General features: G+C 45.8%; 1 protein-coding gene across 3 annotated transcripts in view; it reads right to left on the bottom strand.

The window, feature by feature from the left end:
• Positions 1-7,975: 7,975 nt before the first annotated feature.
• The window catches only part of pparab (peroxisome proliferator-activated receptor alpha b), a 53,993-nt gene continuing 34,150 nt past the window's right edge, over positions 7,976-27,818 (bottom strand). For all 3 annotated transcript variants that reach the window (XM_084335008.1, XM_084335007.1, XM_084335009.1), the window contains 5 exons: positions 27,181-27,344; positions 20,050-20,188; positions 15,163-15,362; positions 10,234-10,687; positions 7,976-9,986 (listed from right to left, as the gene is read on the bottom strand). In XM_084335008.1, coding sequence (XP_084191134.1) covers positions 9,742-9,986; positions 10,234-10,687; positions 15,163-15,362; positions 20,050-20,188; positions 27,181-27,344 — 1,202 coding nt within the window. In that variant the 3' untranslated portion in view covers positions 7,976-9,741. The remainder of the gene's footprint in view (positions 9,987-10,233; positions 10,688-15,162; positions 15,363-20,049; positions 20,189-27,180; positions 27,345-27,818) is intronic.

Below are 27,818 nucleotides of genomic sequence, written 5' to 3'. Positions count from 1 at the left end.
GGTACGTAGGCGGGAGTAAGGCCCATGATGTGAGACACCACCTGGCCCCGACGAACATAGGCCCCCATTGAGGGGAAAAATGGGTAGACAACGTCCACCCCTCTCACCGGGCGACGCTGCCAGAAATGACCTATGAGATCATCGGGGGCAGGAGCAGGCAATGGCTGCGGCAGCGGCACAGCGTTTGCAGCGGCCGCTACTGCCATGAGCTCGGGGAACAAAGCCCGCAGTTCCCCCTGCAGACCTTCCTCCACCGAACCCGCATCCCTCACATGCAGCAGGCTTCGACCGGTTGAGGAGCCACAGTCTGATGTGGCTGATAGCAGGGCATCCTGCCGATGAGGCCGAGGTGGTTCCCCGACATCCTCGAACAAGGCGCCCCAAGGAGACATTTCACCCCCCTCCAGTGTTACCTGGACGGGTGGGATACTCGCCTCCACTGGGCCTTCAAACAAAAATCCGTCCGACTCTACCATGTAATCCTCAGTTTCCATAGGGCATGCAGAGACCGACGCATACTCGCTGGTCTCCAGCAATTCCCCAAACCCAGGCCGTTCACGTCTGCAGGACACCATCTTGCGACGTGAACGAGCAGACGCGAAAAGTTTGTGTCGCAAATCCTCCGGGACCAAAGGAACCGGCCGCTCAAGAACGGACGATTCCCCGGAAGCAGAGGAACCAGAGTCGGGACCAGGCCATCGCCGGGGCGACGGCACCGGTGCACCGGCTCCTCGGAGAGGCAAACTACCCATCGGCTGTCTCCCGGGCTTGGCTGGCAACCACGAAAGTGGCAACAGCCCCGCACCAGAACGCACGACGGAGGCGGGAATGGAGAACCGCTGGTGAAGAGTGGGTCTACGACTCTCCGAGGTAGACATTATGACTTAAAAATAAGCACAATGTAAACACGTCTCAACTTTCTTCAACTAGCAACCTCGTCATGTGGGGATCTACCAAAGGCACTTCCTTGTGGTGAAAGCGAAGAAGGAGGCGAGTAGGTGGCCACACACCTGCTTATGAAGGTAAGCTGATAGGGGTGTGGTCAGACGAATATTGGGATGTAAAGGTACATTGTGGAATTTTTATTCAGTGCGCGTGCACAGGCGAGGTACAGTGCAGAGAGTGACGCCGAGCGAGAGCCATACGACACAGAACTAGGCTAGCTTGCAGTCGGATAGCTTTCTACTGAACGCACAGAGAGGAAATTGATATCCACCTTCTTCTCTGACTCTGAAGAATTTTCCATAATGCTGGCGTGTTCCTTTAACACAACACAAGGATTCAATGTCCCTGATGACATCACTGGTGGCTAGGGGTGTAACGGTACACAAAAACCACGGTTCGGTATGTACCTTGGTTTTGAAGTCACGGTTCGGTACGGGTTTTAGGTACAGTGGGGGAAAGTTTGGCTTTCAATGTTCCACTCAGGGGTGATGTAGTGTGCAGTAACTAATTGTACTTGTATGGCTGTCAACGAATATTCTATATTGAAATTAATAATCGAGTTTTTAATTCAATTCTGCACGCAAAAATAAGTTCTGCATGTGCATTTGTTAGTGGTTAACGTACCGTTGTATTCGTTCGGTACACAGCCGTACTGAACCTTAGGTCCAGTAATGAAACGGTTCGGTACGGATATGTGTACACCCCTACTGGTGGCCATATTCAAACTCAATTACTCTCAATAACTCAATCAATAAATGAATGTGTGCAAAACTGTTTAGTTTTTTTGGATGTGTGTGAGATTATGGGTAAAATAAATCAGCAGTTCTTTTGGTGAAGTGTACCTTTAAGGCTACTATAAGTCTCAGACACGCACAACGTCAAAATGTCACACAACTCATGGAATTCACACGTCAATCTTGGATTTTTAAATAATTTTATTTTGAAATTCATTCAATGTCAACTTGTATGTTTTTATTTATTTATTGTTTAAATGACTAGATATACATTCGTCAAACATTTTTTACAGTATTGTTATCAAGCCACAGTACACATTTACAACACGTCCAAAGACTTCTCTGTCCCATCTCTTTGCAGCAGGACACTAGCCAACAAAACCACTGCATCAACTCCATGACATCCAGGAAATTAAAAATCAAATATCTAAATTCCTACGACTGCTGCCCCTGGTTAACCTCACTGACAGTTGAAACGTAATCAAAACAGTAGTCTGCATCCTAGTCCTACCGGTTGTGCTGTCATGTGCTGTAAGGCAGAGTACTATCTTGCTTGACAGGAAAGAATAAAAGAAAAAAGGTAAGGATAGTAGTAACGTACTATGTCCTGAGCTAGTTTCAACTAAGGAAGACTATAGGTTTCCCTGATACATGTAAAAAGTCCCTTCTCAAAAATAATAATAATCCCTACGAGTAAGCAGACATCATCAGTTGACTCAAATGACCTCTCCTCTGGGTTTTGGCTCTATAGTGTTTCAACCATTGTGTTGCGTTTTTTATTTGTGTGTGTGTTTGTTTTCGGTTCTGTAACTCTGTTCTATAAAGTGTGTCCTTCATTGTTGTCACTGTTCTGTACGGACAAAGTATGCTCCAAAATAGATTCACAGGTTGTATAGCGATCCTGAAGCATCGCTTACGTTTTACTGTATATTAATGCCACGACTTCCCCATCTCTGTCATGACATCATATTCCGTGTGTGTGTCTATATTTCTTTATGGCATGGACACAAGCTAAGGCACAGATTGTTTATGGAAATCCCCAAAGTAGGGCTGTTCGATATGACGAGATACTGTATTATCGTGGGATGAAAGAAAAATGCCTATTAGTTGATATTTTCCTCTATTGTTTCTATCGCTATTGTGTCAAAAAAAGCAGCAGAATTGCTTTACGGCAGTGTTTTCCTTCATTCCTGACCCCCACGCACACATTTGCTGAAATAACAAACAAACATGGAGGGGTGTGACACAGAATGCAACACCCCGCATTCCCGCAACACTCTTGATACAGAACAGACCTCAGCCCAACCAAGAAAAGATGAGGAACTTTGTACCTAAAAAGGGGGGTACTTCTGTCATTTTGGTCGTGGTTTGGATTATAAAAAAATCGGACACTGACCCAGAAAACTGTACTTTGCAAAGTACACCGCAGGCCGGTTCCCACGTCAAACCTCTTCTACCACCTACAGAAGACCCGTGAGAGGCAGTACAGAGAGAGCCAAAACGATGAGCTACATGGAAGGCAAGCGTTGAAAGCAAAAGTAACCTCAAACCACGTTGAAAGAGTATTTTGCAAGAGGCACTCCCTATCATAAAACGTGACGGGACCAAAGTACTGTATACCCAGGAACTCCAAGTCCAAAGAAGTCTATGGGTAAAAAGAAGGAGCTGCACTGAATTCATTCTGTAGAGGCTTCACATTCTGGAAGAACTACAAGTACAGGCAGCTTTGAGTGATATTCATATTTTCGGTTTCGTGCTGCACCTCAGCCGTTGGGTTTCCTCCCACCGGTCAGAGCCAACGCACCGACCAACCCGGTCAGAGCCACGCACGACCAACCCGGTCAGAGCCACGCACGACCAACCCGGTCAGAGCCACGCACGACCAACCCGGTCAGAGCCAACGCACCGACCAACCCGGTCAGAGCCACGCACGACCAACCCGGTCAGAGCCAACGCACCGACCAACCCGGTCAGAGCCACGCACGACCAACCCGGTCAGAGCCAACGCACCGACCAACCCGGTCAGAGCCAACGCACGACCAACCCGGTCAGAGCCAACGCACCGACCAACCCGGTCAGAGCCAACGCACGACCAACCCGGTCAGAGCCAACGCACCGACCAACCCGGTCAGAGCCACGCACGACCAACCCGGTCAGAGCCACGCACGACCAACCCGGTCAGAGCCAACGCACCAACCAACCCGGTCAGAGCCAACGCACGACCAACCCGGTCAGAGCCACGCACGACCAACCCGGTCAGAGCCACGCACGACCAACCCGGTCAGAGCCAACGCACGACCAACCCGGTCAGAGCCAACGCACCGACCAACCCGGTCAGAGCCAACGCACCGACCAACCCGGTCAGAGCCACGCACCAACCAACCCGGTCAGAGCCAACGCACGACCAACCCGGTCAGAGCCACGCCGACCAACCCGGTCAGAGCCAACGCACCAACCAACCCGGTCAGAGCCAACGCACGACCAACCCGGTCAGAGCCAACGCACGACCAACCCGGTCAGAGCCAACGCACCGACCAACCCGGTCAGAGCCAACGCACCGACCAACCCGGTCAGAGCCAACGCACCGACCAACCCGGTCAGAGCCAACGCACGACCAACCCGGTCAGAGCCAACGCAGCGACCAACCCGGTCAGAGCCAACGCACCGACCAACCCGGTCAGAGCCAACGCACCAACCAACCCGGTCAGAGCCAACGCACGACCAACCCGGTCAGAGCCAACGCACGACCAACCCGGTCAGAGCCAACGCACCGACCAACCCGGTCAGAGCCAACGCACCGACCAACCCGGTCAGAGCCAACGCACCGACCAACCCGGTCAGAGCCAACGCACCGACCAACCCGGTCAGAGCCACGCACGACCAACCCGGTCAGAGCCACGCACGACCAACCCGGTCAGAGCCAACGCACGACCAACCCGGTCAGAGCCAACGCACCGACCAACCCGGTCAGAGCCAACGCACCAACCAACCCGGTCAGAGCCACGCACCAACCAACCCGGTCAGAGCCAACGCACGACCAACCCGGTCAGAGCCACGCCGACCAACCCGGTCAGAGCCAACGCACCGACCAACCCGGTCAGAGCCAACGCAGCGACCAACCCGGTCAGAGCCAACGCACCGACCAACCCGGTCAGAGCCAACGCAGCGACCAACCCGGCACTCAACTTGCTGCTTGTTGCTCAGAAGTTCAGATTAATCGAACTTAGAACCCCCTGCATGCCGACCTTTCAAACGCGTGGCATCATGTAGTCATGATGGTTCCACATTACATATCACAGTGGTGTTTTTCGTATCAGTTTTGAGATGTAGTGTTTATTATTTAATTTTTTTTAAGATTTATTTTTTGGCGTTTTATCGCTTTATTTCTACTGGGCAGTCCAGTAGAGAGAGATAGAGGAGGAATGGGAGATGGAGTGGGGGGAAGACATTCGGCAAATAACGACGGGTTCGGGAATCGAACCCGGGTCGGCCGTCGGCTGTGTCACGGCTGAGCACGCTATGTGGTTCGCCACTGGGGCACCCTAGATGTAGTGTTTATTTTTACAATTCTTTTCTTTTTTCATTTTGCGCTCGAGCATTGCACTATACAAAGCGATGAGAAAAGCCCCCCCCCCCCCCCCCCCCCCACTGCTGAAATGTGAACGTTGCGTTAGATTCTGTGATCTAGTCATTGCATTATAATGTTTGGTGAATCAGTACAATAATAGCAGCGAATGAGGAGTTGAGCCAACGATAAGCGACACAAAATGGAAGTGGGATATTGTCCTGTATACTGCATTTCAGTTACTGCATCTTCTTCGCTGCGATGGTGCGTTATACGATCGCTGTTATGAGAAACGACCTCTACGGATCAAAATGAACGAGAAGTGATAGTTTCACACACAAAAAAACTCAAACCGTTTTGGCTTGTACAACATGAGCAGGCAACAATGGACCATTTCTGATAACGACGGTGAGATGATACAACATACATACATCCCCTTTATTACTTAAAGCCCTACGTGTAGAATACTAGAAACAATATATCACATGTCATTGTCAGATTAGTTGTGATACCTTGGCAGAACTACTGCAAACCAATGGGACCAGTGCAGAGACGGTGGATAGCGTACTTCTTACGCTAAGACCACATTTCCCATAAACCCTGTTGTTTTGAAGCAAGGAGAGGGTTACAGTTGTTTGAAGCAAGTTTTGTTTGGAAAGGCTTCCTTCTTACCATAATGCAGTTCAGCAGAGCTCCTGTGGACTGGATCCAGTGACACGCAATACAAATACAATACAGGTGCTACAGTCTCGTCAACTCCCATCTCATCATGTTTTCGCAGTAATCCCGCCAAGGTATGGACATTGAATTGACACTGATATATTGACGTCGAAATCCTACATGCGGGTGCTTTAACCTGCAACCTGAGACCACAGCATAGAAAGAGGGGACCAAGTTGATATGATCTGTGCTGAACTGTAGCTTTACTAATCCATATAATCTCTATGCAAAGGAAATAAAGACACTGAAGATAATGTGGCTTTCTGTGATGGGATTTGTGATATCCCAAAGTAGGCGGCGTTCAAGTTTTAGTTATCTGTAAATAGTTGAGTTGTAATACAGCCAAGCCCAGCACACACACATACTGCCATATTATGATCACCCTCCCTCTCTATTGAGTGGGAATTAACTAAAGGAATGTCCCCAATGGGATTCAAATCTATGGATATTCAGATAAACAATTATCAGACCTACTCATACATATATACTTATAGCTTTAGTATAAAAATATCATCCAACTCAATTATAACACAATTATGCGGCGCATAAGCAAAGGAACACATACCTACAGTTACTGTACAACTCTTTCAAATGTTAAGTACACGACGACGACGATGACATTCCCTCACAGATTCAAATACATCTTTATCAAAAACTTTCCCACATGCATGTTTCATGATTCCGTGTCAACATTCCCGAGAGCTCTTCCGTGGAAGGTGGCTGGTTTCTGTGAGGCAGTTTTAGTACAAAAGAACGGGCACTGCCTTTTTTAAATGATTATTATTTTCTTTCTTCTTTTTATATATATATACATGCACATTTATCACAGCACAGATGGAAAAGGAAGCCATGAGTCCAAAAATTCCATTTCGGAATTGTCCGAAAAAGTTTGAGAAACGATATCTCATCTCTTGCTGATATAAGAGGAGTTTATGTTGAGACCCATGAGGCATCATCTATACAGGAGGTCAGAGGTCAGAGGGCTGGAGGGAACAAGGCCAATGAAGGCACTGCGGTAGGCAGAGTGAGTGTGTGAGTGAGAGTCGGAAGAGAGAGAGAGAGCGCATGGGGGAGAGAGAGAGCATGGAGAGTGAGAGAGAGCATGGGGGAGAGTGAGAGAGAGCATGGGGGAGAGAGAGAGCATGGGGGAGAGTGAGAGAGAGCATGGGGGAGAGAGAGAGCATGGGGGAGAGAGAGAGCATGGAGAGTGAGAGAGAGCATGGGGGAGAGTGAGAGAGCATGGAGAGTGAGAGAGAGAGCATGGGGAGAGTGAGAGAGAGCATGGAGAGTGAGAGAGAGCATGGGGGAGAGAGAGAGAGAGCATGGAGAGTGAGAGAGCATGGGGGAGAGAGAGAGCATGGAGAGCATGGGGGAGAGAGAGAGCATGGGGGAGAGAGAGCATGGAGAGCATGGGGGAGAGAGAGAGCATGGAGAGTGAGAGAGAGAGCATGGGGGAGAGAGAGAGCATGGAGAGCATGGGGGAGAGAGAGAGCATGGAGAGTGAGAGAGAGAGCATGGGGGAAAGTGAGAGAGAGAGCATGGGGGAGAGAGAGAGCATGGAGAGTGAGAGAGAGCATGGGGGAGAGTGAGAGAGAGCATGGGAGAAAGTGAGAGAGAGAGCATGGGGGAGAGAGAGAGCATGGAGAGTGAGAGAGAGCATGGGGGAGAGTGAGAGAGAGCATGGGAGAAAGTGAGAGAGAGCATGGGGGAAAGTGAGAGAGAGCATGGGAGAAAGTGAGAGAGAGCATGGGAGAAAGTGAGAGAGAGCATGGAGGAGAGTGAGAGAGAGAGAGCATAGAGGAGAATGAGAGAGTATGGGGAGAGTGAGAGAGCATGGTGGAGAGTGAGTGAGAGAGAAAGAGAGAGATCATGGGGGAAAGTGAGAGAGAGAGCATGGATGAGAGAGAGAGCATGGGGGAGAGTGAGAGAGAGAGCATGGGGGAAAGTGAGAGAGAGAGCATGGGGGAGAGAGAGAGCATGGAGAGTGAGAGAGCATGGGGGAGAGTGAGAGAGAGCATGGGAGAAAGTGAGAGAGAGAGCATGGGGGAGAGAGAGAGCATGGAGAGTGAGAGAGAGCATGGGGGAGAGTGAGAGAGAGCATGGGAGAAAGTGAGAGAGAGCATGGAGGAGAGTGAGAGAGAGCATGGGAGAAAGTGAGAGAGAGCATGGGAGGAAGTGAGAGAGAGCATGGAGGAGAGTGAGAGAGAGAGAGAGCATAGAGGAGAATGAGAGAGTATGGGGAGAGTGAGAGAGCATGGTGGAGAGTGAGTGAGAGAGAAAGAGAGAGATCATGGGGGAAAGTGAGAGAGAGCATGGATGAGAGAGAGAGCATGGGGGAGAGTGAGAGAGAGAGCATGGGGGAGAGTGAGAGAGAACAGTATGTAAATTTGAGGACCAGGAGTACAACGGGTGTGACAATAAGAAGTAGTCCAACCAAATCTGCCTGTGATAAGGTTGTGATATATACATGATATATACTGTGTATATGCCCACGGTGTCGTTAGCCCTTGGGTACAAAACAGGATGGAGTGCCAAATATCTGTGCATGTGTTTTCTGACAAAAGGCTTGGTAACGGAAGTATTAAAATAGTCTTGTGTCACATCTCATAAGCACAAATGTGCTTCAGTGTTGCATTGTGATGCATTCGCACAGTGAATCTGCATGCCACCATATCAGTCTTCAATGGCATCAAATCTCATAATGAGGTTCCAGCCGTGTGTGTGTATGTGTGCATGTGCGTGTATATGTGTATGTGTTTGGGAAGGGGGGGGGGGGGGGGGGGGGCAAATGCCATGATAGTTTGCCTTGATCAAGTTGAAAGTTTATTAAACCTGGTTGATTCACAAGTGAGGATGATCCACACCAAGCCTCCATGTTGAACTATGGTCTTGGTGCAAATCTCAACGTTGATAGTGTGCAATATTGTGCAGCATCACACACGACAGCTTAAGAACAGTAGGATTTACAGTATTTAGTTCAGAAGCTTGTTCTCTGGGCGGGAACAAAAGGAAGCAATGTCTGATAAAGAAATAAACGATTTACCACCACCGCACTCATGGGGGCCTAAAGGTAGACTGGGGTTTGATGACATCATCGATAGGGCACACCCAGTAAGGGAGAAGCTGCCTGGTTTCTAAATAGCATTGCTATCGTTTGAAATCTGTCGTCGGCACTGAAGTCACTTGGGTGTCATTAACTGCAAAAGTAGGTAGGTGTATATTGCTCTCTGCTTTCAACCTTGAATTCAGTATAAAAGTATAGCTTAAAATGTACTACTGGAGTGGCGAGTCTATTATAACAAGTTCATATTTCTTCCTCATTTTAGGGTATTGATAAGGGTTAGGGCAGGGATAGCACAGGTGTATAACCAAGGACACCTCATCAAACACTTATTCAACGTTGCACTATGCTTGTCCAGAGAGCTCTCGATCCAGTCCGTCCTACTGGTCAATGCGCTGTACATCACGGCCTCGTTTGTTACTTACACGACTTGTCCTGATCAGTCAGGTCCATGTAATGGGAGTGGAGAGCATTTAGTCAAGCACAGAGAAGCATTGTCATGTGCATTCGGAACCGTGTAGAACTCTAGTTCTGAACGGGAGCCAAAGCTACTGTACCACTTCCTGTTGCACCGGGGGGCGTCAGTGGTTCATCCCAAGCTTATAAGGGACTCCTTTGATCCAGACGCCTTGTGACAAAGGGGAGATTGGTTTGCAGGAGTGCCTCTCCTCACGCCTCCCATCTCCTGCTCCTCCTCCTCTACTTCCCTGAGCATCTCAGTACATGTCTCTGTAGATCTCCTGTAGAAGAGGGTGTAGTGAGGTGTCCTCCGTCTTCTTGATCTCCTGGACCAGCTGGGCATGCTCCGTGACCAGCTGCCGCAGGTCGGCCAGTTTCTGCAGCAGCTTGGGGAAGAGGAAGGTGTCATCGGGATGGTTGGCCAGCAGGTGGAGCCGTAGGACCTGGACGATGCTCTCCTGCATGCGCTCGATGTGCAGCACGTTCACAAGCCCTGGGCGGTCTGATGAGAGAGAGAGAGAGAGAGAGAGAGAGAGAGAGAGAGAGAGAGAGAGAGAGAGAGAGAGAGAGAGAGAGAGAGAGAGAGAGAGAGAGAGAGAGAGAGAGAGAGAGAGAGAGAGAGAGAGAGAGAGAGAGAGAGAGTGGAGTTGAGGTGTTTTGTTCATTCATAGTTAAACATGGGCTATCCAAATAAAACGTCTCATTCCATAAGAAAGCAAACGGATGAGACCTTGCTCCTAAGCCCTCACCTCCACAGCAGATGATAGCTGCCACGAACAGAGCCAGGTCGCTGTCGTCCAGCTCCAGGGCGTTGAACCTCATGGCAAACTGGAACTTGGGCTCCATCATGTCGCTGAAGGGCCGCCGCAGGCTCTTGAGGAACTCCCTGGTGATGAAGCCCGATCCGTACGCCACCAGGAGCCCGTCCTTGTTCATGCAGGAGGCCAGCATGGCGAAGAGCGCCTCATACACGCCGTACTTCAACAGAGTCACCTGGTCGTTGAGGTCCAGCTCCGAGAAGCCGGGGACGGACTTGGCAAACTCTGTGAGCTCTGTGACTGTCTCCACCGAGGTGCACTGGCAACAGTGGAAGATGCGGACCTCAGCCTCCCTGTCCTTGAGCATCCCCACCGTGCCCACCATCTTGGCCACCAGCGTCTGTTCTGCCAGTTGAAGGGTCTCCATGTCATGGATGACAAAGGGCTGGGTGAAAGGGGAGAAGAAGAAATGTGAGAATGAGGATAATTATGTGCCAACTGTGGTTCCCCCAAGTGGGGTCTGGGGTTCCAAAGGGTCTGCAGCAAGAAGAGGAAGTGTTTATTTTCACAATTTAATTAGCTAGTTAGCACAATGGCAGTGTTTACTATATACATTACCATTGTGATCATAGGTTTCACTTTAATAATAATAATAATAATAATAGTGGCGGCTGGGTGGCGCAACGGTCTAAGCGCTCGTCACCAACGCGAGAGACACCGGTATCGAATCCGGCTGTCAGCGTTGCCTCCGGCTTGGGCCGGCCGTCATACTGACTCAATTGGCAGAGTCAGCGGGAGGGAAGTCGATGGGTGGTAATCTGGTCGTTGTAAACAGAGACTCCTACAGGTTGGTCATGGCGCCTGCTCAGCAAGGACAGGAGATGGTGAGGGTAGTGTGAGCCTCCCACATGTTACACCTCGCCAATGAGAGTCCGCGCTGGCAGGTGAAAAAGAAGTGGCTGGCTGACTCTGCATGTATCGGAGGGAACATGCGATAGATTCTTCAACCCTCCCTACGACCGACCAGTGGGGGGCACATGCAAGCAACGATCAAGACAGGGGAGGGGGGAATTGGCACGACTAAATTGGGATGGGAGAAAAACAGAAAAAGAAGGAGAAAAAGTGGATACATTTTTTTTTAATAATAATAATAATAATAAATTGTATTTATAAAGCGCTTTTCAGGAACGCAAAGACTCTGACAATGGGCAAAACAAATGAACAGAGAAACAAAGAACCACAGGGAATAAGCAACAGTATGAAAATGCAGGACATACAACCACGGGTAACAAGTAACAGATACAGAGTCCAGTAGGGGAACAGTCAGGGAAGTAAGGAAACCAAGGGGAGGGGGGGGGGGGGGCAGGAGAGGGAGAGAACGTAGGGAAGGGGAAAGGAAGGTGGTAGGTTGGAGGAGGGTGGTTATGGGTAGGGAAGGTCGTATGCTTGAGAGAACAGGTAGGTTTTTAGTCGGGATTTGAAGGTGGAGAGTGAGGGAGAGTCTCGGACAGTCTGAGGGAGGGTGTTCCACAGTCTGGGTGCAGCTCGTGAAAAAGCCCGGTCACCAACACTTTTAAGTTTGGAAGACGGGACAGTGAGGGAAACAGTGGAAGAGGAACGGGTGGGGTGGTAGGGGAGAAGGAGGTCAGTCAGTTAGGGGGGGGCCAGGCTATGGAGGGCTTTGAAGGCGAGGAGTAGTGTTTTGAAGTTGATGCGTTCCTTGATCGGGAGCCAGTGGAGGGAGTGGAGGACAGGAGTGATGTGTTCACGAGACTTTGTCCACTGCTATCTCCCCACCTATAGTAAACAGTTCTGGAATTCTGGACTAAAAATAAAAGATGAAATAAAAAATGTAATAAAAATGAAGAGAACAAAATCTTAACAAACGGGATCTATTTGGGAATCCATTAAACAGTCTGGGAACCGCTGCTCTAAGAAACCCTTAGATCTTATATCTTGGAAAGGGTTTCATGTTGAAATGTAATGGAGATGGGAACCACGTGTGCACTACATAAATATGGAAAAGTACTGCATCGTCGGTACTGCCTGCATATACCCACGAAAGCAAGTGTGCCAAAAGAATTGTTTACACACCAAATGTATTGTCAAGATGAGTGTTTATTGACACTTGTAAATCTCCATGATGTAATACTACAGTACCTGCACTTTCTTTGACCCTCGAGCTAGTTACATAACAATACCTGAAAGTGTGAAAAACACCTTACACTCAGAAGAGGCTGGAGGCCAAATAATTTCCCTCTAATTATTAGCTAAGATACACTGACAGCAGAGCTGGGGGCAAATTGAGGCTAGATCGGTTAGCTGATGTTAAAAGCTTGGCAAAGCAAATTGGATCTATTTAATCTAATCCGTTGTGTATCCTTAGGCACAGAGACTGTCTTGTGAAAACACTGTACTTCCTCTACCACCAGGACACTCGCAACTGCTACCCGGCTTGTTAGTAAGTGAGCAAGCCAGCTATTGGATAGCTTTGTTTTTCAATGTGTTATTTGTTTAGCCTCAGTCTCTATCATGCTCATATGGAATTGTGTGGATCTAGGTTATAGTAAATTCTCCACAGCAAGGTCAATAATACAAATCAAAAGATTTTTTTTTGTAATCATTTGTACTAAAGCTGAACTGACAATTATACGTACGTACCAGCTCTTTGATCCAGCAATCTCCTTTGATCAGTGCGCATGTCAAGCCATATTTAATTTTAAACAATAGATATCGGATGAAGTGATGTGATAAAAAGAGATACAATTATTTAATTATCTACTAAGTAAAACATAAAAAAAAATGTAGTGCCCCTTGAAAATGTCTAGTTTAGTAATAGGTGAGATCTCCTAAATGTTCCCTTTCAGGGCAGTCTCTATCTGGGAGGAAATATGGACCATAATGATCTCAACTTTAAAACAAGATAAGATAAGAAGAACTTTATTATCTCCACCGGGAAATTACTTTGTTGCAACACAACATCACGGCAAGGGATAAAAGAAGAGATAAAATATTAAATAATAATAAATAAAAAAGATGAAAAGAATGAAAGAAAATTCTGTTTGTTGTTTTGATAATGATGATGGTAACATTATACTCTAAGCTATGCAGCTGTCGCTCGAGACTGGTCTTGAAATGTACAATGGAAATGGTTGTTTTTGTGTGTTTGGCACCATTAGGTACACAGTCTTTTATCCATGGCTTTATTCCTAAATGAATAAGTGGAACTGTATAAACTCAGCTACCTGGAGAAAATCCCAATAGTAGAGGGAGCAGAGGTAAAACTCTAAAACTCTTATAATCATCTTGTGACTCCCCAGGTCTACAAGGGTGATCTATTTATCTTTTTAAGCTGCTTGGCTCGATAAAACAGACATTAGGTCAATCATTTGTTATCACAGGTTAATAATCTAATCATTAACCCGTCAATATATTGAACACTCTACCAGAGTACTGGTGGAATCAGGCCACAGCTCAAACCCAACATTGTCAGTGTTTTATAAAAAGTGAATAAATCTGAAGTAATATGGTCCAGAATATGAGACTCAAACCGTAAAAGAAAAAAGAAAATCCCATGTTTTTTTTGTTGTTGTTGTTGTTGCTGATACCGAACACGGGTGTTAACAGAATATTCTCTATTATTCATCAGATTATTTATCAAAGATGTATCATCCTTTGGTAATGTTAGAAGTTCTACTACAATAACCTTTTCATTTAAATCCAATACTAATGAGAAAGGACTACCGGGGGAACATGTCCTTGCCGGTGGACCACGGCTCACTCAACACATGACACACGATACAGTCATAATCTCAGAGGGAAAATAATGTCACATGTCAGCATTCTGACAGGGGGAGCCATAACGAACGGTGAAGAATGACTTTCACACTGCATACAATGCCTTTGTAGGGGATTGTAGGAAGCAACAAAAACACGGCACTGACTGGCCAACAGCATAACTGTCAGATAATAATCCATAGAGAGCCCGCTTTTTCCCCTGGAAAAGTTTGAAGTCGAAATAAAATGAGATGTAATACCTAGATGTTGAAATCTTCTCTGGGGGAGGATCAGTAACTTTACATATGGTGAGGTTTGTTCACAGCTATTTACAATCACAACCAGGAACTCATATAATAATGTATTCACTTCCAACAGAGTTGCTTTTCCGGCGGCACGTCGAGCCAAGAACGCACAGTGGTGAACCCCGCGTGGACGCAAGGAGGCGAGAGAGACGCTCGGAACTCACAGGAAGCAAACAGGAGAGTCTTGTGTTTGAACGTGGACTGACCTGTTCCCCTTTGCACCTCTCTCACACCTACACATCCAGCGCGGAATCCACCAGAACCCTTAACCCCCAACCCCTCCCCGAACATGAAAGGAAAAGGGAGATAGAGGATTCAGAGGGGACGTTTCTTTTTCTTTGAGATAGGAGAGAGAGAGAGGGAGGGATGGATAGGGGTCGAGGGAACGGAGGGAGGGGAGAGAGTCAGAGGGAGGAGTAAGTGGCTCATACAGTGGGTCTTTATATCACCGCTTCAGCTCTCACAGATGTTTCCTTGTTGGCCTGGACCCCTGATTGAGAAAGTTATTTCTGTCACTGGTTGGCTGCACTGCTCTCTCAAGAGTCCCGGCTGCCAGGTCATCTTGAGACATGAGGGTAAGATTGGTTGCGCATTTCATCGCACTCCCACCAATCAAAGTGGGGCCAAATCTCTCCTGTGGGAATAGCCTAATTGAAAGTTGCATGAAAAATGGCCTACGACCTATTAGGAAATCCTTGAAATGGTACAAACATACCATACACACATGCGCGCGTGTACGCGACTGCACGCACACAGACACGCTCACGCACGCATCACACACTCTTCGTTTCCTCAACACCTCCCCCTGACACTGCTACTCCTTCCTCTATATACGTACAGGGGTGCTGGTCTTGCCGGTGAGGATGGTGCGGGCCTTGACCTTGTTCATGTTGAAGTTCTTGAGGTAGGCGTCATAGATCTGCCTGGCCAGGGTCTTCTGGTCGGCCAGGTGGGGATCCTCCACCTCCCGCTCCCCCGTCACCATCTCGGCCTTCAGCTTCAGTTTCTCCGACTGGGGCATCCGACCGAAGCGGATGGCTGTGAGGAGGATCACAGAGAGGACATCATGTGACTTTGTAGACGGAGACACAGTGATACCGAAGACACTCTGACCAAGGAAGGTAATGCATTGAAATCTGTGCCAATGGGATGGAAATAGAACAGTTGTGGGCAGGACTTTTACAGGTACTATTGTTTGTGAACACTGAGATGGCTGGACAGGTCTCAAACAAACTTGCTTTTTGCTGGATCTATAGGTCAGAAAAATTTCAATTTAGTGTTCAGAACACTGAACTTTTCTTTTTCAAGATTGGACCAACGAGGCTCAGCATCTCCTCAGTTTTTTGCAAATTAGGGGTAATATACCTTTTACTGTTACATTTGCATTCTGGTTGGATGCCAAACTTATTTTCGTTGCACTGTACTTGTGCTGTATGATGACAATACATTTGAATCTAATCTAATCTAAAAACCTGTAAGATATGGCCTGATATTTACCTCGATTTCTATGGTAAAGAAAAATATTGGGGCAAAACAGGGGGTGGGAGGGGTCAGTAAGCCAGCCAAGGCTGCACCTTGTGTGTAGCTCACATCACCTAACCTTCACAACATCCAAGCAGTCCATCTTTACCAGCGTTAGGAAGTGATGAACGGACGCACAATACAATACAATACAATAGAAGGTGAATTGTGAGTGACAGTGTAATGGCTGGCGTGTGTTTGTACACGGTGAGGTGTTGTTGTTGTTGTTGTTGTTGTACAGAAGAACTCTGCTGAGATCTCTCAGACGGCCTGAGCCTGAGAAACTAATGAGATTAAGACCTGAACCATTTGGACCCCTCCCCTGCTTGGTGGGCACATGCAGACATACGCCTGCGCACACTACACAGGTGTGGCTACTACTTGTATCTATGGGGGACGGTAAAAAGCATAAAGGAGGCTCCGATTTCACTGCTCTCCAACCAGTGATTAAACAAGTGCATGGCCAGTGCATGGCCAGCGTGAGGTGCCCATTAGGTGACTGTGTTCACAGTGGATGGTAAAGCCCTGTGGTAGACCTCTGCCTAGGAGCCACGTCTAATTAAGAACCTAGGAAGTGCTGGTGCTGAGCTCCGGATAAGTGCACTTACTAAGACCCAGGGTGAGGGGATGAGTCTTTGACCCCCTTTGGGGGGAGAGAGCCGTAGTGGTGGTGGTTTTGGTGGTGGTGGGGTGGAGGTTAGGGGGCAGTTTATCATCTCCCTGATCCCTAGCCAGGAAAGTCTGTTGCTGAAACAACAACAACACCAGCAGCAAGGGTCTCGCTGAGGTGATAGTGTTTCACTTTAGGGGACAAGCAGCTACTGGTGAAGTATGTAGGAACTAAGTGTATCAACTATTAGTTACTTGATAGTGGTGCTGCTGCTGCAGGACCAAACCAAAGACTACCTAACCCTAAGTAACAAGATAATGAAAGTTCCTGATTAACCCCCGCTTGGCATGTGATCTCTCTTTTTGGTGGCCTATTTGATATGTTTCATCATTTCATGCCATGGTCGAGGTGGATAGTATAGTTGATGGATCATGTTGGAACATGATCAGGTAGGTATAGGACCTTGCCTTTATGTCACAACAGGAAACAAGAAAGCTTCTACTGACCTTCTCAATGACATGAAGCCATAAAAAACGACCCATTCTACCTTCAAATCAACATGTGATTACCTCAAATTCTAAAAGTGAACTACTGGTTAATTATGCAATTACCTATGACAGGCCATGGTATATGGAAATAATCAGAGGGCTGGAACAGGCCTCAGCTCAGAACTCGGCAGAATCTGCACCTGGCTCGCTGATAACAAACTATCATTACACCTGGGTAAAACAGAGTCCATTCTCTTCGGATCAAGTAACAAACTCAGCAAGACCGACGGCTTCTCACAGTGGGTGACAATATTGTCACAAGGAAAGACGAAATTACATACCTAGGTTCCATCCTAGAGGCAAATCTTTCCTGTGACAAAATGGCATCCAATGTAATAAAAAAAAGTCAACCAACGAACTAGATTCTTGTACCGGATCTCCTCTCTGGTAAACAAGAATACCCTGAAGACTCTGGCAGGAGCACTCATTCAAGGGTACTACGACTATGCTTGCACCTCATGGTACCAAAGTACCTCAAAGGCGCTAAAAACAAGATTACAAACATCACAAAACAAACTGGTCAGACTACTGCTTGACCTTACTCCTAGAACCCACCTCACCCCTGCCCACTTTGACAACCTAGGATGGCTTAGAGTAGAAGACAGAATACAGCAACTTGCAATGGGCCTGGTCTACAAGATACACTACACGACTAAGATACCCATGTACATGTCAAAATACATCCCAAAGGTCAGTGAATACCACAACCACAACACCAGAGGGAGCTCCACAAATCATGTTAAACCCAGATTCGGCTCAAACAAGGGACTAAACACTTTTCGCAATTATGCAAAATGATGCATCAATGTGGAACGCCCTACCCAAAGCTGTAAAGGAATGTGAATCACTACCCACTTTCAAAACCACTCTCAAAGAACACCTACGTGAGACTGCAATTCGAAACTGGCCCCTGTAAATGTCCTAACCCAACCCCCTCCAATGTACAGTTTTGCTTGTACAGTTGTACAGTTTCCCCCACCCCGCCTACATATATGTTATGATGAATTGAAAATGGGGGACCCTGATGTAAACAAGACGAAAGTCTTTCTCTGGTCTGCATCCCCTTAACAATTGTATGTATTGAGCTGTACTGTATTGTACCCATTCTGCAATCTGTTAATAAAGTTTTCAATCAATCAATCAAAACAGATAAAGCTTTCAACTGAATTCCGATCTGTACAATTACTGAACCGTTTCAGTAAGAAACTTCCTGTATTCTCAGATCTAGCCATGAAATCAATGGCTATTCGACCCAAACATAGAAACGTCCAGTATTAGCTGTGATCTCTTTGCCCACCAGGCCTGACAGGATCGGTTTTCGCTTCCCTCTCCTATGTCCTTCCCGTCTCAAGTTACATTCAGACCTATGCAACTCAATACACATGCATCCAAAGAGGAAGCACAGTTGACAGAAATACTACTGTTGTATCGTCATCCACATCAAGGCGATATAGGTGTACCTCAAGGATCCATTGTGGGGCCTTTCTGAATCCCCCCTGTGGGGACACGTAGACTGTTTGTATAGGTTATTGATGTAGAGGCTTGTACAGTTCTGTCCTGTATTTGCAAGTTCACTGCCACCAGTTCCCAATCGGTACACCATGTCTGTGTACACTGTCCATCTGTAAACCTACCAACTACATTAACCTTTTTGACCCCCCCCCCCCCCCCCATTAGACAATATCTCTCTCTCAACAATGGCAACGTCATACCCGAATTCTATTTTGGTCTACTGCAGCTATCAGGACATTCACATTGGTCAAGGGTCAGCCTGCCATGTCGTAGTGTTGTGGACACAGCACACAAGCGGACAACAATCACAGGAATCTAAGACTTTGACCTCAACGCTCTCCAATACGAAGATAACACTCCACTCAATAAAAATCTGATGCTGTGCTTTGAAGCAAGATAATTGTGTTTATGATGTTAACAGCTGCACATTCCTCTGTCTGCCTATTCGACCTGTGAGCAGCCACGGTCTCTATAGCTGGAGTGAAAGTGCCCATCATCGACCTCTGCTGGGGGTCAGTTCAGTTGATCGATCGGAGAGCGTGGGTTACTGGACACCCTAACCTTGTGAAAACACAGCTTGGAAATCACATGGTCTGGACATAAAGGTCCAGAATCCAACTGCTCACCTCCATGTTCACACAACTGCACCTCGAGGGGTGAACACTGGGGATGGACCGGTTCCTTTCTTTCACTGCCGATACTGAAACCTTCAGTATCAGCCAATACGAAGTACTGATCTGATCCATTAGATTTACTGAACAGTATAGACTTGGACCATCAGAGTCATTGGACAAAACGTATTGAGATATGCAGGATAATCACTTTTCAATTATTTAATTAACATGCTTCTATGTGTAGAAATGCAGCAAATCAAGTCACTTTGCTTTGATTTCTGACATCTAGAACATGTTTCTTGGTATCGGATTTTAGTACCTGGGAAAATTCTCCAAATACCATATTTTAGCCTGATATCAGACCGACAACCGATACCATCCCTACACAACACAACCCCAGCCAGGGAACTGTAGGACCTCTGTGTAAGACCTCTGTATAGGTTACAGGACGTTCCAACAGATCCAGGAGATGCTTCTGTTGTAGATCTGTCGATCTATATAAATAACTCTGATTCAAAATTATATCTTAACAAATAAATATATTATCTTATGTAAACATAACAAGTTCATTTAAAATGTGTAAATATGCCTACCATGTTTTATTCAATGTGTTATGTGTATTACTGGTAGCCTACATTCTGGTCAGAGAAGCTATACTTTCTTTATAAAAACAAGATTTGATCTTCAAAAATAGTCTTGAGGGGGGGGGGGGTTATCTTATAATCAGTGTCGTCTTATATTTGGACCAGTATAGTATAACTCTCAGCTGTATGATGATAGGCTGTCATTGGGTTACCGACTCGCCTTAACATGAAACTTCACACCCAAGCGTGGTGTTGGATTGCACATGTGTGTGTGCATGCGTGCGTGCATGTGTGTGTGTGTGTGTCAACAGAGCCCGGCCTGTGCCCTCCCCTCACCGTTGTGGGACATGCCCACTGACAGGCACTTCTGGAAGCGGCAGTATTGGCACTTGTTCCGGTTCTTCTTCAGGATCTTGCAGCGCCGCCCACACTTGTCGTACTCAAGCTTCAGACGGATGGTCCTCCGGAAAAACCCCTGGAGGTAACAAGACCCAGAAGGCACTGTTGAGAAGCCAAATGCTAGACACACACATGCACACACACTCGAACACGCTACAGCAAAATATATACACACGATTCCGAGGACATTGTGTTGTTTATTATTGCACCAGAAAAAGTGCAGTCATCTTATAATTGCGGACAAGAAATTGATAGGTGTCGGCAAAGAGCTTTTATATTTGGAGCAATATTTAGGTGTCATGTTATAATCAGGGCCGTCTTATATTCAGACCAATACGGTATACAGGTGCAGCTCAATAAAGTAGAATATCGTGGAAAAGTCTATATATTTAGCTGTATTGATGCAGTCATTTGTGCAAAAGGAGCCCCAACCAAGTACTGAGTGAACATACATGTACATACTTTTCAGAAGGCCGACATTTCTACATACAAAAGAAAAATACATCTACTTTTTATTGGTGATACAGAATTTTGGGCTTTCATGAGCTGTAAGACATAATCATCAAAATTAAAACAAATAAAGGCTTGAAATATTTCACTTTGAATGAATCTATAATCTACAAGAGTTTCGCTTTTTGAATTGAATTACTGAAATAAAATAACTTTTCCACGATATTCTAATTTATCGAGCTGCACCTGTATAGTCAGTATTCCAACAGTGTGTTTTAGAGTGTGGGGATAATTATATGGCTACAATGGATGTCATATGATCATCAAGAACATAATCTGTTGATCTGGCAATATATGAATAGATAGAATTTCTGTTGTTCTTGTGTTTTTATCTTGATCAGTTATTACTACTATTTTATAATAAATATTTAATATATAATAAACAGCTTCATACGGTACTTGTTGGTTTGTTGATGTTTGTGTATTTGTGTATCACTACAGCTGACAATGCCCCAGTTTCCCCTCGGATTAAAAAGGTCCATCAAAAAATCATCACTTAGACATTGAGAATTGCCTGTCCCAGAAAAACACAAGCTAATCAATCATAGCATCCTGCAAACCAACCATGCAATCTATTGACCAATAAACTATCATTTCACCATTGATTTCACTCAGTTTACACAACCTGAACAAACAGCAACATCGGACTATTAGTAGCATGAAGGAGTGGTGTGTTTGTGTTTGGTAGCAGGGGAATTGACCAACTACAGGAACATTTAGCCTAACCGGAACATTTAGCCTAACCGGAACACTGAGCCTAACTGGAACATTTAGCCTAAACTAAAAGCATTTTTAAAACAAAGGTAAAGACTCAACTATGGGAAGAGCAAATGGCTCAGCAGCCTAGCCATCGAGGACCACCTTGAAAATAAGTTTTAATTCATGCTTTTAGGTGATATCCTAATACAAATTGGTCATGATAATATTGTTTGTAATGTGTTTGTAATATGTGTTGTGTTTGTAATTTCCAAATAAAAATCTAATCAAATAAAACCAAGGAACATTTAGCCTAACAGGAACATTTTATTTTCTCAGAAATATATAACGTGGACGCGCACACAAACACACACCAGACAATGCCCAGACACAACAAGCACATGAAGAGGAACACAAAGACACACCAGACAATGCCCAGACACAACAAGCACATGAAGAGGAACACAAAGACACACCAGACAATGCCCAGACACAACAAGCACATGAAGAGGAACACAAAGACACACCAGACAATGCCCAGACACAACAAGCACATGAAGAGGAACACAAAGACACACCAGACAATGCCCAGACACTACAAGCACATGAAGAGGAACACAAAGACACACCAGACAATGCCCAGACACAACAAGCACATGAAGAGGAACACAAAGACACACCAGACAATGCCCAGACACAACAAGCACATGAAGAGGAACACAAAGACACACCAGACAATGCCCAGACACAACAAGCACATGAAGAGGAACACAAAGACACACCAGACAATGCCCAGACACTACAAGCACATGAAGAGGAACACAAAGACACACCAGACAATGCCCAGACACAACAAGCACATGAAGAGGAACACAAAGACACACCAGACAATGTCCAGACACAACAAGCACATGAAGAGGAACACAAAGACACACCAGACAATGCCCAGACACAACAAGCACATGAAGAGGAACACAAAGACACACCAGACAATGCCCAGACACGTGAATATTAAAGGCAACCAACTTGTGTTCAGCTTTTCTCTGATTGGCCACGACCCCATGCCGCTAGCCCGCCCCCTTTTGCCTTCAAGTTCCCTGGTGCAAAATAAATCTGGTAGTTCGTTTATGACGTTAATTAATAATAAACACTGTTAGGACTCTTAATAATAAACACTGTTAGGACTATCTGACTCTTAATAATAAACACTGTTAGGACTATCTGACTCTTACTAATAAACACTTTTAGGACTATCTGACTCTTAATAATAAACACTGTTAGGACTATCTGACTCTTACTAATAAACACTGTTAGGACTATCTGACTCTTAATAATAAACACTGTTAGGACTATCTCGATTCACGTGTCACTACTGTAACTAGAAACTGTACATTGTAACGTTATATGTTATTTCGCGTTTTTAACGTCAGTCACTGTACATCAGTGTGGAGGCTGGTAGTTCGTTTATGACGTTAATTAACACTTTAATCGCCGTTGACGCTGGAACACGTCATTCCCCGCCATGCTAATTCTGCCGAAGACGCTGGACAGCGTCTTTGATATCAATATTTCAAAAATCTGTGATCGAAATCATATTTCTCCCCCGGAGACATGAGATGTACTGGTGAGCCCCTATCAACTCTCTAACGGTTCAAGAGCGCCATCTGGTGGCCGATCGGCGGATCGCCCAGGGAAGAAACAGGAAGTGGAAGCTGGTGCTCATTTCAATTTGGTCCGATCACTCGGTAATAGTCCCAGGACTCGAGCTGATCACGACGGATAGTGATCCGTTACCAATAACTCGATAAACAACATGATTTGGACGTATATACTATTATACAACCTGGAAATGGATTGCATATTTCGACATCCCATAATAGGAAAAATTCTGTTCCACGCTCATCTCCCAACGGCGAGAGGAAGCTACGGTGAGTTTCAGCGTTATTTTGTAATGTCTTCTATACTAACTGCTCTAATGATCATATCACCCACACTAGATGAATGATATAATGTTGCCCACGGAATTATAAACGACCCCCCCCCCCATCCGGTCATCATCAGATCATACGTAGTAACTTCTAGAAGTACGTCCATTTGAATTTTTTTATCTCGCACAGATTCCTACCAAACTGTATTTGATCATCAATATAATGCATTTAGGGCTATAAATCAAGTTCTGGAGAAAGCTGCAGAAAACGATAAAAACATACTTATACTTTAGACCGTATTTTAGTATGAATATGTGAATGAAAAAGTATAACGTCGCTACACCCTGAACAATAGATATAAGACGTTGAATGGGCCATAGTAATGTCAATTTAGCAATAAAATTTAAAAAGTTATAGCCCTGCAAAGAAGGGGAACTTCTCCATGTTAAATAGGGCTGGCGAGGGATGGTAAATTATGAATTTAACCCCGGCGATCAAAGTGTTAATAATAAACACTGTTAGGACTCTTAATAATAAACACTGTTAGGACTATCTGACTCTTAATAATAAACACTGTTAGGACTATCTGACTCTTACTAATAAACACTGTTAGGACTATCTGACTCTTAATAATAAACACTGTTAGGACTATCTCGATTCACGCGTCACTACTGTAACTAGAAACTGTACATTGTAACGTTATATGTTATTTCGCGTTTTTAACGTCAGTCACTGTACATCAGTGTGGAGGCTGGTAGTTAGTTTATGACGTATTGCTGGCTCTCATATTTGCGAATACAACAGCGTTCACCCTGATGTAAACAAAACAAGTCACGTGGCCAATCAGAGAAACGCTGAACGCAACGCTGAACACAAGTTGGTTGCCTTTAATATTCACGCTGCCCAGACACAACAAGCACATGAAGAGGAACACAAAGACACACCAGACAATGCCCAGACACAACAAGCACATGAAGAGGAACACAAAGACACACCAGACAATGCCCAGACACAACAAGCACATGAAGAGGAACACAAAGACACACCAGACAATGCCCAGACACAACAAGCACATGAAGAGGAACACAAAGACACACCTGCACCACATAGCATACAGTGTTTCTGAACAGGCCTACATTAGCAAGCAAGTGTGCATACAGACAGACAGACAGACAGACAGACAGACAGACAGACAGACAGACAGACAGACAGACAGACAGACAGACAGACAGACAGACAGACAGACAGACAGACAGACAGACAGACAGACAGACAGACAGACAGACAGACAGACAGACCACACACCCACACACACACACACACACACACACACACACACACACACACACACACACACACACACACACACACACACACACACACACACACACACACACACACACACACACACACACACACACACACACACACACACACACACACACACACACACACACACACACACACACACACACACACACACACACACACACACACACACACACACACACACACACACACACACACACACACACACACACACACACACACACACACACACACACAGGTGAAATGAGGCCATGGCAGAATTCCCGTTGAGTCATGAGGAAGGGCTGGCAGGTCTAGTTTGACATTAGACCCTCTACTTGTGAATGTGTTTCACTGTAATGAGTTTTACTGTATTAAGGATTCATGTTTACTATATATAAAAATGAAGTGATATCAATGATATAATCTTCAGATTTTAGAATTTGCAGGCTACTACTGAAGTTAAGTTGTGAAAGTATGTTGAATGATGTAATTTTTAATTGAGGATTTTTTTTAGTACTGTGGCTAAATATATATGTATTAGGATAACTTGGATGGGAATGAAAACGATGGCATTGATATACCTACTCTGCTTTTAATCAACTTTGGGTCCACCCCTCCTATCACCAGGTAGGGCTGATTTTCCATGTGTGTGTGTGTGTGTGTGTGTGTGTGTGTGTGTGTGTGTGTGTGTGTGTGTGTGTGTGTGTGTGTGTGTGTGTGTGTGTGTGTGTGTGTGTGTGTGCGCATGTGTGTGTGCGTGTGTGCGCATTTGTGTGTGTGTGTGTGTGTGTGTGTGTGTGTGTGTGTGTGTGTGTGTGTGTGGGGGGGGTATATACTATATATAGGCACTTGTTAACATGTCTTTATAACCTGACAAATCTGATTCGGACAGAAATGTTATACATTCAAATAAACTATTCTTGGAGCGTTAAGTTGAGAAGTCCTTCATGACTTGAATCTGGCTCGACACCAAAGAAAGGGGGATGTGTGTAAAATCTATCACGGAATTCCAGTCTCGGCCAGACAGGCGTCCTGCCACAGGGCCGCTTATATCCTGTCATCTAGAGGTCACCGTGTTGAGATCACAGAGGTCAGCCTTCTCCCCTGTCACTGAACAAGGCAACGTGCACGTGAGCGCACGTGTGTGTCTCTGTGTATGTTTGTGCGGTTCAGCGCTGCCGCTCGGCATGCCAGGCATAGTCCGTGTCTAAGACGGGTCCAGCGGGCCCCTTAACAGCCCTCTCTGATTGGAGGCTGCAGAGTTGACTCAGTTTACCTTGACCTGTGAGATGACCTGTGATTTAATAGCCCCATGCCTTGGCCCAGCGGAGCCATACGTACGCCCCCTAGCTGGGACTCTGCTCCAGGGACACATAGGCCTGACTAGGCCTCTAGCCAATGGAGATAGTTATAATGTACATTTATGCATGGATGCAGGACCGCGCACGTGCATGGAGAGACACACACACACACACACACACACACACACACACACACACACACACACACACACACACACACACACACACACACACACACACACACACACACACACACACATATATATCAACCAGTAAATATCTCAATATTAGCCTTTTACTAGATATATTGTTATCGTTATCAGCAGTAGTACCATAACACACTGATAATTCTTTACAACAGCAAATAAATGTCGAAGCCAGTGGCATGTTGAAACAGTGGTCAGTGTTTTTCTTCTCATAGAACATGTCTGATTAGTATCTTGACATGTCAATATAACACTGTTCTTATTTTAAGCACAAGGCTATTCAACGATTAAAGCAATACTTTTGCTTTTAGTTCAATCTTAACCAATCTTTTCCAAACAAATTATGAAATGAAAGATATTTGCAAGGAAACATGCATTTGTCACACTATCTTAAAAAAGCCTATTGGCAGATATAGCATACTGGTTATCGGAAATGTAAGCTCCCGAATTTCGCAAATCGGTATCGGAGCCAAATATTTCATATCAGTCTAGCCCTAATGATTCACACAAGCACGCACACACGCGCACACACACACACACACACACACACACACACACACACACACACACACACACACACACACACACACACACACACACACACACACACACACACACACACCTTAAGATCCCTTTGTCCTTAGGTGTGTCTTGAAAAACACAGCCTTGGGTTGTTCTTCAACATGACTGGTGAACAATTAACTGAGAGGAGATTGCACAGCACACCAGCAATCTGACTCCAGGGCGCTGAGATCTTTGATTTATTTCTGTACAGAATCGTTGCAGGTCACAAGACACACAGCCTCTGTACTGCTGACCTGGTTGTACAGTTATATATAGACACAGTCCACTTAGGCTGCATTCTGAGCATTCAGAGCAATTACTTTCTTTGTATTTTATTTGTCTGAGCTTGTACGTCTCTGTGTGTCTCTGAGATAGGTGTGATTGATAGGGGGACAGATGGAGAGAGAGAAGGAGTGAAAGAGAGAGACAGAGTGGAGACAGAGAGAAAAAATAAACAAAGCATATTAGAACATATACTGTAGCTGTGTGTGTGTGTGCGTGCGTGCGTTTGTGTGCGCGTGTCCTGATAACACACTGATAACCTGGCCTCACCTTACAGCCCTCGCAGGCGTGGACTCCGTAGTGGTAGCCGGAGGCCCGGTCGGCGCACACTCTGCACTCCAGGTTGAGGGAGGAGGTGGAGGAGGAGAAGTCCTCCTGGCCGGCTGCCAAGCCATACACACCTGAGGAGGGGCTGGACGCTGGGGTCAGGGCATCTGGTGAACACACACACACACACACACACACACACACACACACACACACACACACACACACACACACACACACACACACACAGGCACACACACACACACACACACACACACACACACAGGCACATACATACACATAGGCACATACACGTACACACACACACAAACACACACAAAAACAAATTTAAATTCTTTATTGATCATTACAATCTCTAGCCAGAGACATCCCATATATGCAGATCTACTGTGTTATACCAGAAGAAGAAAATTGAAGTTGTGTGTTGAATCAGACACGAGATATTAAGAGGGACATGGATACGTTTCTCTCAACTGTTAGCGGGGAAGAAAGATGTCCTTGAGCGAGACACTGAACCCATAACTGCTCCTTGAGCGAGACACTGAACCCCTAACTGCTCCTTGACTGAGACACTGAACCCCTAACTGCTCCTTGACTGAGACACTGAACCCCTAACTGCT

The sequence above is a fragment of the Notolepis coatsorum genome (genome assembly GCF_963971535.1).
Source record: "Notolepis coatsorum genome assembly, chromosome: 18".
NCBI lineage: Eukaryota > Metazoa > Chordata > Actinopteri > Aulopiformes > Paralepididae > Notolepis > Notolepis coatsorum.
Note: the sequence above shows the minus strand (reverse complement) of the source record. Positions and strands in the feature narration are given on the sequence as shown.